The sequence below is a fragment of the Schistocerca cancellata genome, chromosome 4, assembly GCF_023864275.1.
Source record: "Schistocerca cancellata isolate TAMUIC-IGC-003103 chromosome 4, iqSchCanc2.1, whole genome shotgun sequence".
Taxonomy (NCBI): Eukaryota; Metazoa; Arthropoda; class Insecta; order Orthoptera; family Acrididae; genus Schistocerca; species Schistocerca cancellata.
In genome coordinates this window covers 23,228,824-23,241,792 of record NC_064629.1, presented here as the reverse complement: position 1 = coordinate 23,241,792, position 12,969 = coordinate 23,228,824, and the positions used below count along the sequence as shown (strand labels likewise).

Genomic DNA, 12,969 nt, shown 5'->3' with positions numbered 1-12,969 from the left:
GATCGACCGAATCGTACGCTTTCTTAAGGTGGAGGAAGACAACTACCAGACCCTTAGGAACGTAATCTTCCAGTACTCTTTTCAGACACCGTATCTGCTTGACGATTCCCACTTTGATGGTCTGCTTTTTCCGTCAGCCTAGCATGCATTGCTTTGGAAGTTACCTTGTAAATTTGAGGTATGACGGAAGTGGCAAGACCACTGTGATTCCTCTAATATGATACAACCACTAATAATACTAACTTAAAACACAAGGAGAAGCTGCTGTGTCCGCCTTTTGTCGCCAATTATGTAAGTTCTGATATGTATGTTACTTGTTAAATTGTCTGAATACTCTGTGTCCGAAGCGAAAATAGACAAATAGCGCCAATATTCAACTGCTCGTGCCTCGATGGCCGAAGTTGCTGAAGTGCGACGATTCACTGGAGCTCGATCCAGAGAAAGCTTATTGTTGTCCGACTAGTCGAAAAAATTTTCTTGTCAAGAAAAGATGACGTGGCGATATATAACTCCTGACCATCCGAGTGAGCGTCAGGGCCCCATGTTAACTGCAAACCTTTCCTCAGTGTCTACTGGAGCCAGTGCTTAAATAAATGTTTTGAGGAGCTTGAGATCGACAGCTCTTTTGGTGCTTTCGAGAGGAGTAGACTGCCGACATTGGGTTTAATCTTCTCGCTTTCTGATATTCAATATTTGTAGGTAGCAACACAGTTAGAACTTCGCCCTGCAGAATCACCAACTACGATCATCAGCCCGATACTGTTACGTATCTGATCTATGATGCACAGTTTGGAGGAAGGAAATGGAAATTAACTTGCTGTATGTCTTTGTCCAAACAGCAGCACCTGGGGTAAAAGCGCGGTCTAAGGGCGCCTTGCCACGGTCCGCGCGACTGCCCCCGTCGGAGGTTCGAGTCCTCCCTCGGGCATGGGTGTGTGTGTTGTCCTTAGCGTAAGCTATTTTAAGTTAGATTAAATAGTACGTAAGCTTAGGGACCGATGACCTCAGCAGTTTGGTCCCATAAGACCTTACCACAAATTTCCAGCAGCACCGGGGTCACGTGGTACCCAGATATCATTGGCCGATTGAAACTGTGTGTCGACCCGGGACTCGAACCCGGAATCTTTGCCTTTCACGTGAAATTGCTCACCGACTGCGTTACCCAGGTAGGACTCACGATCAGCTGTCATAGCTTCAGCTCCACCACTACCTTTCTTCCCATCTTCCAAACTTGACAAAAGTTCTGTTGCATATCTTGCGAGACCAGCAATCCTTTCTTCCAGGAGTGCTGCTAGTCCCACAAGCTATGCAGAACTCCTGTGAAGTCTGGAAGGTAGGAGAAGAGTACATGGCGGAACACAAGCGACGAGGGCGGGTCGTGAGTCTTAAATGGGTAGGTCAGTCAGTGAAAGGCAAAGATTCCGGCTTCGAGTCTCTGACTGAAAATTCATTCTGGAATGCTATTTTTGTTTTGACAGTCAAAAAATGGTTCAAATGGCTCTGAGGACTATGGGACTTAACATCTAAGGTCATCAGTCCCCTAGAACTTGGAACTACTTAAACCTAACTAACCTAAGGACTGAAGCGCCTAGAACCGCTCGGCCACACTGGTCAGCTTTGACAGTCATGAAGATTAGTTATTTACCGAACATCCCATTAATAACAAACTCGGTTGCAGTAAAATGCTGAGGCTGCGATATGACGATAATCAGCTTAGGAATATTATCAACTGGGTGGCTCGTATCGAAAGGGGGCTGCGTGTCAATTTGGAACTTTTACTGAGAAAGAGGAAATAACCCAAACCCACGCGTAAGACTGTCGAAGTAGAAGACTGGGGTAACACATAGTAGCAGCTGTTATTTGTAGCCATGCACCTGAGTTCAGCGTCGGTAGGGAAGTCTCGTAACCTGCATCACTTACATACCTTATTACAAAAGTGGAGGAAACGTGTAAACTAACTTTTGTGACATCCCTTACCGTCCATATCTTTATTATCATGTATCCATATAACTTGTGTTGTTCAGTTATTTCTTTTTATGTGATTCCATGAAGTGTTGGAGTCCTTGATTGTTGTTGATTAACACGTTGTCAGTCTCCTTTACCAAATAGATGACCTGAGGCGTTTACGAACCATCCACCTGTTTACTCTCCTCGCTCCTTGTCATGTGTGATGTCAAAATATGTGAAAGGACAGTTTCTTCAAACCGTTAGACGCCGTGTTTATAACAGCGCGGCGAGCATGCGTTGTTCGTGTCTGCTAGTGGTTTACTGGTCTTCTGAATGTGGAAACCAGGACACACAAATATGAACTATCCTTCAGGTCTGCTCTCGCTCCATGGTGAGTAACAATGACATAAAATCCGTTCAGGCTACGCCTTACTGCTTATTGGAATCTTACAAGTTTGCCATGTTTTAAGTAATATGATAACGCTCTTGAGTTACTCTCGCCAGTGATGCCGCAACGAGCTGAATAAAAGAATTCGGTCACTTCGCTTTAGCGCTTCTCTTGCAAGTGTGTACCTCCGAAAATATCGAGCAAAATTTAACGAAATTCTCCGAAGTGAAAATAAAAACGGACAGTAAGTGACAAAATGTTTTACATTACCTAATACACACCTCATACGAGGCGCCAAGTCCAATAACACGTAAAAGGACAGTTTGTTTTAAAAAAATGGAGAACGAACAAATGAATAGTTGAAGAGACGTGAAACGTGTGCCTAAGGTAGAATGCTAGGCAGCACAGATAAATTCTCTGTCTAACAATGGGGGACTCTTTTCTAAATATATTAATTTTTCGATTTATTCCCCCTTTAGACCAATGCACTTTTGCCAACCTTTTATCCATGAGTAGTTGTCATCCCTGTGCTATGATAATGGAAGATCTAAAAAAAAAAAAAAAAAAAAAAGTCCCTCTGCGACTGGCTTAAGTTGAAAGCGCCTTACAACTACCAGTTTCTTTAGACGTCCGGATAGGGGAAAGCCATAGAATGCGAAAATTTCCAGTTGTCAAAGCATCATTGTGACGATGGTGCACTATCCTGAACAACAATGGTAATTGTAGTCCAAGCCTTTTTCCACATACTTCTTCATACAGCTTGCCCAGAATATGTGCTTAGTATTAGCCAGTTATTATTTTACCATTTATAAGGCAATCTACATGAAAATGTGTAGTTTCAGTTTTGGGACGTGCTACACGTGGATCCTCTTCAAGTAAAGTTTACCACTTTGATAATCAGCCGATCATTTGTGAGTAACATACTCATTAAACATTTTCGCTTAGTTTTGATAAAATTCCGTTGATGATAAACTGTCCGAAAGAAAGAATTTTATGAGCAAGCGGTATTCCAGTCTATTCATTTAAAAGGAACACAAACAACACGATTACTTATAAAGGTTACCATACCTCGCGACACTTCACCAAGAGCCTGTTTGTCTGACGTACGTTTCTGGATAATTATGTCAACAGATTCCATTTAAGGATGTACTGGCGAGGCGTTCTATACAAATTATTTACGTCTTCCCAGTCTCCACAATACAGGCCTTCACGAGAGAAAATTCGCAGTTCGTCGGCTCACTTGCACGACAGTCTCGGCCAAGAGAGGAAAACAGTGATAAAACTGATACGAAAGCTCCCGGGTCTAACTCGAGTTATTATGATGAAATTACTGTCACAGTCCTGAGCCACTGTTCACGGACTTGGACGGGAGAAAAGTTATCAACTAGCTTAAGGTACGAAGTCTTTAAACGTTCTGTGATCTACATCCAATGTATATAAAGCACATACGTCACCTTATTCCTCAAACCGAGTTCTTCTTGTACCCGATAGATGAGCGATGCAGAAATTCACAAAACACTTTTGTAACATATATTATTTACACAGGTAAATACTGTCCTAGTTATTAAATAGTATCAGACCTAGTACAAGGTGTGGTTTCCTTAAATTCCGCCACGAGAATCCCGGGATGTCTCCTTCAACAATACTACAGGTAAATCCTCGACGCCGAACGCCGACGGAAAGCGTCAGTCTGTTTCACATTACAAGCAAAAAGATTCTTAAATCGGAATTCTGCGTGTCCGTTCGATAGAGCGGTCCCAGATTAGTCCAGTGCGATATTCGTTTTTTCTATATGTATTAACAGGGACACTAAAACGCGAATAATAATCAGTACTCCCGTAGCGACTGAGCTACCCTTCTGCATGGTGGTAGCCGTCAGCACGGGCCCGGCCAGTGCTGTAGTACTGATTATTCTTCATGTTTTATTTCCCTGTTAACACACATAAATAAAACTAATATCGCACTAGAATAAATTGGGACTGATCTGTCGAATGGGCATGTAAAATTCCTATTTAAAAATCATTCCGTTTGTAAAGGGGAATAAAGAGACGCATTCCATCGACGCTGAGCATTGCATGAAAAGGGTGAGGATTTGTTAGCTACTCATTGTAAAAACGAAATTGCAAGTATCTGCGGAAACAACAGAGAAAATGTGCAGTACGACTCTTAGAAGAGACGCCCTGTGTATTAACAGAGTCAGAATTACACTTTCAATTCAGAATAACACACTGTTCCCCTTTGAAATGCATTCTACGTATTTGAGCTACCGTTCTGATATCAGTACCAAAGTCTTCGTGTACTGGTGTAATATTAGGTGTACAAATCTTAGAAGCATATAAAAAACAGAAAAACTAGCTTCTTTAAGTTACTATAAGGGGCTGATATGAAACAAATACCATTATTACTTCCACTGAAATATTTCAGCAAGGAAGCCGAATATCATCAGTGGAGTTGTGACATAGGAACATAGGCTTTTGCAGCCGTTGTCGACGATATTAAATGTTTTTGGTTATTGGCACCGCGTCTTTCTTATAGAACTTCTGATCTGACGTTTGTGCCTTTTTGATAAGGCCTTCTTCCGAGAACTGGCTGCACAGTTCAATGCAGTGTAAAACTTGCTCTTGTGTAAGGACAGCATTTTGCGCATTTGTTGCAACCGATGTTGACAATAGCTTTTGCAATGACAGTGGGATGTTTCCGAGTGCCGATTTTCGATGTCTTACACGCTATTAGACCTGTGTAAACTTGCAGAATATTTTTAGATGATTTTAGCCTGAAGTGATTTAGAAAAACTTCGCAGGGGATTTGGGCCTTGCTCTTATCTATAACGAAAGCAGTGATTTACGCACGGCGCCACTCCGATAGGCAGCGGTAGGAAACAAACTTTCGGTAAACAAAGCAGAAGAAAATTATCTGCCTTGTACTTTTTTCTCCTGTTCTTGATTTTCTTACCTCGGCGTATTTCGGTGACATATTCCCCGTGTCCATAAGTACCTCTTTCTAAATAATGCCATCCTGACACATACTTAGAAGTTTGATTAAAAAATCTCGAAAGCGGGAGGGAGGCTATAATAAGACGGCGCTCAGCGGAAGACAGATAAATCAGTACCTCTTGAAGATGGCAACAAGTCAGCCTGCCGAAATATCGCATCATTTGGACGACACCGCGTGGCTAAATACCCGAGAACTCTCATCCATCCTCTCTGCGGCTTCAGCTGAACTGCGCTCCCTGTCTTATCTCTGACTCTGGAGATCAGTGCGGTTTCAACTTTCATTTCCAATGGGACAATCCTGTGGTTGCAACGAAGAATACTTACTTTTTCCAGATCCTGCTGGATTGACTGGCGGCGCTTAAGGTTTCTGTATCGTCCTAAAGTCAACGCAGTTGCAAGTCATTCGATACTGTGGCCAAGACTATTAACAGTTCGTCTCACGGAATTTATAGAAACAGGACGCATTTTTATTTCCTTAATATTCAGTACGATGATAAATACCACACCGCATACAGATCAGTAACTGTTCTCATTATCATTTATAATGGAAGAACGAAATTGTCTTCCAGTACGCGAATGTTACAGATAAATGGAATCCTCCAAGTTGCGGAAGACGACGACGATTAAACCCATGCTGCAGTGTCCGAAATAGACATGTCGTTTGCCTAATGAAACAGGCATAGAAAAGGCAACAGACCACATAGTCGTCAAATGCGACCCGAGCGATGGGACGTATAGATAAATCATTGGACTCGTATTTGGAAGTAGCTCGCTCCAAGTTCCTGTTCTCTTATCCTGAGCTGAGCTATTTAAACTAAAAAAAGGTAAAATTCTATACAGTTGCCCCCCGTCCGCTACCGTATCAAGCTGAGATAAGAGCTCCGTCTCCAATGACTGTCGACGGAGCGTCCAACGCAGAAGAAGTAATTGAGCTCTATTTATTTCCAGTGAGTAATCGGGGCGTTTCTAAACCAAGCTAACATATTAAAAGAAATTTTTTTCTTTGTTAAATTTTAGGTACACTGTTGTCGCTGTCTCCTGGATTTGATCTTGATCATATTTGAAAAAAGGAAGAATACAGTTTTTCTTTTATGGCCACGAACAGGATATGAGCACGGCAAACTCAACCAACTAGACGGCACAGTGGTAAAGACGTTGGGCTCGTAATAAGGAGCAGGTTTAAATTCTTGTCCAACGGTCAAATTGTAGGATTTTCGTGGCTTCCATAATTCGCACCAGACAAACTGCGGGCTTCGCGCTTAAACTGGTCACTGGTGCTCTCTTCCTCATCTTTCCCCAACTGAGCTAGCTCTCCTAACTTAAACCTTCCTTCCTTTTCCGAACATCCCATAGCGCTAGTGAGCTGACAGTTTGTAAACCAGAAATGCTACACAATTCTGTTGCCTTAGAATGCGGTTTTTGTCTGATAAGAGATATACATTTTTTCCCGAAATAGCGGTTAACACTTAATTATGGAGGAGCTTACTACCTCAACGGGATGATCGAGTATGTATTCTTTATCGAATCGTCTACAAAGGCAAACCCACTAACGTTCGCATATAAGGGTTGTAACCGGAAGTACGCCTACTCGCCATTTCTCAAAATACGTGCTTCTGGATAGTGTCGGCAAAGTTTAGCTTGAGGTTGATTGGTTGATTGATTTGGGGACCAAACAGCGAAGTCATGGGTCCCATCGGATTAAGGAAGGAAGGGGAAAGAAGTCAGCCGTGCCCTTTCAGAGGAACCATCTCGGCATTTGCTGAAGCGATTTAGGGAAATCAGGATGGCCGAATGCGGGTTTGAACCGTCGTCCTCCCGAATGCGAGTCCAGTGTGCTAACCACTGCGCCACCTCGTTCGGTTTAACGCGAGGCCAAGACATATGCTGCGTGGACAAATGAACGGCAGTACTACACTGCACGCTGCAAGTAGACCAAGACTGCACCTGACTCACTAATTCGAATCAAAGTTGTTGGTTCTGAACTGCCTCCGTGGCCTTGGTCGCTAAATTATAGTGCTGAGATGACTCTCAATGCGAGACTAGTTGTTTCAGTTTATATGGTGAAATGAATTTTCATCGTCGAAGTTGGGCCGCCTTGTTAGGATACAAGGTGACGTGTAGCTCATTGTCACTAGACTGGGCCCATACGTACAGAGCTATTAAGCTACCAACGACATTATTCAGAGGGAAGGAAGGGAGATTAAGGTTTTACGCCTCCTTGACGTTGAAGTTATTAGAGACAGAACATTAGCTGGGATCGGATAAGTAAAGTGGAGGAAATCGGCCCTGTCGAAGGAACCACCACGGCATTTACCTTAAGCGATGTCGTAGCTCAAAAACCCAAAATTCCAAGTTCTGGACATCAAAGCAGGGGCGGCGCTCCACAGCGTTTGACTCAGTCAATAGCATTCTTGTCTCGTCGACAGCTGGACAAACTGAGATAAAGAAACAGCTCTGTTTAAACAAGGATTGGACATGGAACCTGCCGCGCCATTGATTGTGCCACAGACTAGGTATTCTACTAGAGCACTTTACGGAAACCTTAGTGCAGACGACCAGACAGGAAGTAGCTGGTTTCGACTATAACGTATTTTCGCAAATAATACTGAGAAGATCGCTTAATGAAGCAATTTAGATAACATTATTCATAAAATTTCATAGTTGCCCATTTTCAAGGATTCATTTCCTTTATTAATAACAAAATTTCGTTGTGACAGCTCGATCGATAGACCCCCATTCGTGACTTCGTCTGCCTCATCGTCATTACCCATAGTTTCAAGCCCTTCGGTTTTTCTCTAATTCATACAGATCACTATGTTTTAGATGTCATGCGACATATATAGTTTTTGACATTAATTGAGTTTACACTATTTTTAATTCGGAAAGTTGAATCATCAGAGTTCACCCCTCCGTCAAACGTATGGCTCAGTACCCGCACTGTCTTCCTGTTTCTACACGAGTCTGTGACTGATGTTAATGAATTAGTTGACTGGCAGATAGCTATCGACCTACCAGCTTGGCTAAATGTTAATCTCGTACTCTCTTCCATAGTCTTCTACACGAATACTGGGCTGTTCCCGAGTTCCACCTCAACCGGTCTGTTCGTAAATAAAATTAAATCGAGATCTCTCTATTCATGTCATTGCGAACAGAATTTTACACCCAAAGCAAAAACAGCCGTTAACTATGCTTCAGAAGTATAATGCCAAGACAGCTGAGACTGTAGCCTATTCATTTCGCGTTACGTACAAAACAGTAAGAAGTTTGACAGCGGCAATACTAATAATCCTCTCCGCGCCAGTTTGTAGAAGTTGCAACGGCAATGTAGAGATATTTCTATCGCGCTACGTGAGGTTCATGCTTTTCGTATTGGCCAAAAATTTTATTACTGTTGAGAATGTGTGGTGCATGCAAAAAAAGATGCACATGTGCCACGATTCACGTCTGAAAGATTTTTAACTATCTATCTACCTCTCAGCGAAACATTAATAGCAGCTGTTTAGAAACTGAGACAGGAAAAATACGTTATTCAACACATTTGCTGCGAAGAAAGTGGCGTCTTGGTCACAGAGTGGAGTTACTTTCAATTCGAGTTAGAGCCCGCTCGTCCTCATTTTCGTTTCCTTAATCAACTGCACCGAAAGCCACATTAATTCCTTTAGCGACAGCAAGACCACGAACGATTCTCCCATTATTTATGCACGTGATGGAACTGCTGTTATTGGAATGTCAAACGCTAACTCTGTTAACGGAATTGGCTTCTCGCATGCGCTTCATTCATGCGTGTTGCAGTATTGATGCGAACTCAACTGATAGTCATGCTTTGGAGCATTACAAGGAGAAATGAACAGTGGTCTCATTAAAGTAATTGTTCAGTGTCAACCTCCAAATTTTCGACAAACGGTAAAACGACGTTTCATAGTCTGTCGCAAACGCACGACGATTCCGCGGAGATAGAAGTGATCAGTGATAACAGTAGTTATAGAAGCAGTAATGGTGAGGCACACAGTAGTAAGTGTTGCTGCTGTAGTAGGCGTACGAATTGTAAATAGTAATAGTCGTTTTATTATTTGTGCAACAATGTTATCAAAATAATGTAACAGTGGCAGCACAGCCAATTTAAAGAAGACAGCAGAAATGAGAACAGCGAGAAACTTAAGATCATAATTTGTGATCACGAAGTATATGGAGTTAGGAATTCTGCTACCTAGGCAACAAAATAACCTATGACGGACGGAGCAAGGAGGGAATAAAAAGCAGGCTAGCACTGGCAAAACGAACACTCATACCCAAGAGAAGTCGACTAGAATCAAACATAGGTCTTAATTTGAGGAAGAAATTTCTGAGAATGTGCGTTTTGAGCACAGCATTGTATGGTACTGAGACACGGACTGAGGGAAAGCCGGAACAGAAGAGAATAGAAGCATTGGAGAAGTGGTGTTGCAGAAGAATGTTGAAAACTAGGTGGGCTGATGAGGGAAGGAATGGGGAAGTTCTCCGCAGAATCGTCGAGGAAAGGAATGTATGGAAAACACTGACAAGAAGGGACAGGATGATAAGACACCTGTTAAGACATCACGGAGTAACTTCCATTGTACTGGAGGGAGCTGTAGAGGGTAAAAGCTGTAGAGCAAAACAGAGGTTGGGACACGTCCAGCAAATAATGAGGACATATGTTGCAAGTGCTACTCTGATATGAAAAGATTGGCACAGGAGAGGAATTGCCGGCCGGTGTGGCCGAGCGGTTCTAGGCACTTCAGTGTGGAACCGGGCGACGCTACGGACGCAGGTTAGAATCCTGCCTCGGGCGTGGTTGTGTGTGATGTTCTTAGGCTACTTAGGTTTAAGTAGTTCTAAGTTCTAGGGGACTGATGACCTCAGATGTTAAGACCCATAGTGCTCAGAGCCATTTGAACCATTTTTTGGATAGGAATTCGCAACGGAATTAGTGTGCAGAATGTATCACAATTAGTAGTGGCAATTGTCACTGCGTATGTGTGGTTACGAGCTGCCACTGACTTCAGTATATAATATTTTCACAGTTTGTATAAATTTATTTGAAGTGTCAATTTTTCGATTAAGTCCCCATCTAATTGGACTCAAATTTCACTCAAGGACTTCCTTAACAAGAAATATAATATACTGCAGCATGTTACATCTGTTCCACTTTTCCGATGGTAAGTGAAAGAATTTATAAATTATAGAATTATACAATTCCAGTATTAAACCAGAAACGGCAACAGACATTTTATATTTTCATTCTTTCCACTTGGCTTAATAGATAGCACATTTTTATTGAAGCTAGAGTAATACAGTAGGTCTAATTCTTTCCGCTTCTCCTCTTGCAGATCTCAGGTTTTACAATGGCAATGAATTTTCGTGTTTTAATATTTAGCACTGGAATAAGTTTCAGTAATTTACCAGGGGGAATTTTATTGGTGGCAGCTGCTGTACGTATTTACAACTTATACAAAATAGATCCATGATTCATAGTTTCACTGTCCTTTAAAATATTCACGAAGATTTTTTATAACCCGTTGCCAGCGATGTGGAAGTTGTAGGATATCCTTAGTAGCGTCAATTGTTGGTAGTTCGAGTGGAGCGGCCTATTGCCCGATGAATCTCCATAACAGTTCAGAAGGGAATATCGTGCATGCTACCTTCAATTTAGTAATTAAGTTGACGTCATAAAGGCTTAAATCTGTGGAGTGTGTAGACGGTACAACACTTCCCAGCCACATCGATCGAATAAATCGTTCACAACAGCGCCCGAGGATTGTCATGCAAAATGACAGACGAGTCCTGCAGAAAGCATCAGCGCTGCTTTCTCTAAGCTGTTCATTTTTGGAACACAGCTTGTGACCAGCTTAGAGAAAGAAGCAGCGACGCTTTCTGCAGGGCTTGTCCATCATTTTGCAGGACAATGTTCGGGCGCTTATGGCGCACGTCGCGACTGATTTGCTCGGTCGATGGGGCTGGTAAGTCTTTTACCACCCACCTCACTCCCCGGAATTAAGGACGAGTGATGTAAAACTTATTTCTAAATTGAAGGAGTCACTTAATGGTATTCTCTTCAGGACTCTTACTGAGATTGGTCGGACAGTAACCTCTCCACTCACTATCAACACAACTGGCACTGCTAAGTGTATCCTACGACTTACACAATGCTGTCAAGTTGGTGACTTCTTTGAAGTGCAGTAAAACTTTCAAACATGTATCTGTTTTGTATAAATAATAAATAAATACTTGATACTATTAAAGTCCCAATCCTCGTATTTCTGTTACATAGGAATGTCTATGTAGAGCTTAAATTTAAAGGAAAAACAACGTATTTCCACGATCACGACATTTAAATTTATTTTTGAATGTCATACCAAGAGCTCAAGGAAAGGCAACTGATGCGTTATGGAGGGGATTGGGAGAGACGTAAAATGATATGTCGCTTGTGTGGAAAAATTTTCTCGAGCCGACACCGAGTATAGAATAACTAAGTGAACAATACATATATTATGACCCGTCTTTAATAGATTTTAGCACAGTACTATCAAGTAACTCAACAATAAGGGGCTGAAGACGTTAATTGCTCACATGGAAGGCATTCAGCCGACATACTTCAACACAGCGTCCGACACTGATTGTCGAGTTCGGTCTTTCCTGTACATAATACATATTTCGGAGCAGTGTCCGTTTTAGTCGCTGCAGTACTGTTACACTAGTTCTCTCAAGGCGTTGATCGGAGCTGATATCTACTTAACAGTGACTAAGGTGTCAAACAATGTAGATTAACTTCACGGAGAAGCACAACACATAACGGTGCTGCTCTCCTTGAATATGTTGCTGTCACATCGTTACAAATGCGTCACCGAAGCTATTAGACAGTTATGTTGTTGACGACTCAGGCCCACTGTAACTGTTTGCACTCGCTCTGTGGTTATCGAAAGAGTACTGCGACCTTATCATAATTGTACTATTACTTGTCTATATATCTAGAATACCTATAATTCCTGCTCTGTTTGAGGCAGGAACGCGAATCAGCCGTGAGCTCTGCCTAAAATGATTTTGAAAAGTCTTAGGATTGTTAAAAAACGACCAACTAAATTATTTGAATCACCGCTAACTCAGCTTCTTGCTCTCGAAATCTCAGCATTAACATTCTCAGATGTGAGTATATATTATAATGACGAAATATCTGATAGAGGCGCGATTAAACTATTTACAAAAGATAAATGCTGATATTTTACCTGCCCATTGTCCCATTGTCTTCAAGTTTGGCGGCCTGTGAGTAAGCCTGTAGGCGGTGTACGCCACTACGATGACCGCGGCCACCAGGCACGACACGCCGATCTTCACGTAAGGCACGCTAGCGTCTTCACCATCAGTCGCCACAGACGCGTCCATTTCGAAGTCAAAATTCAGTAGGCGCGTCGCGTCGCAACAATGAGACGTACGAATACACCGCGGGCACGCTAACCGCCAGAGAAAGCTTCGCGCTGCGCATGCGCAGCTCGGCCAATTTCTCTTCGCATCATTGGCTGCTGGGAGCTGCCTCTGCCCCCTCCCTGGCGCCGCGCTTTCGCAGTCCTAAATAACACTCAGACGAGCCGCGAAGCACACGTGTGTTTTGCATTAACACGTAATTAA

At 42.5% G+C, this 12,969-nt stretch overlaps 1 protein-coding gene across 1 annotated transcript in view; it reads right to left on the bottom strand.

Annotated features, from left to right (window-relative positions):
• LOC126183322 (very-long-chain 3-oxoacyl-CoA reductase-like) overlaps positions 1–12,726 on the bottom strand; it is a 90,192-nt gene extending 77,466 nt beyond the window's left edge. Inside the window, exon 1 of the mRNA XM_049925182.1 lies at positions 12,570–12,726. Within this exon, the coding sequence (XP_049781139.1) occupies positions 12,570–12,726 (157 nt within the window). The remainder of the gene's footprint in view (positions 1–12,569) is intronic.
• Between the last annotated feature and the right edge of the window lie 243 nt (positions 12,727–12,969).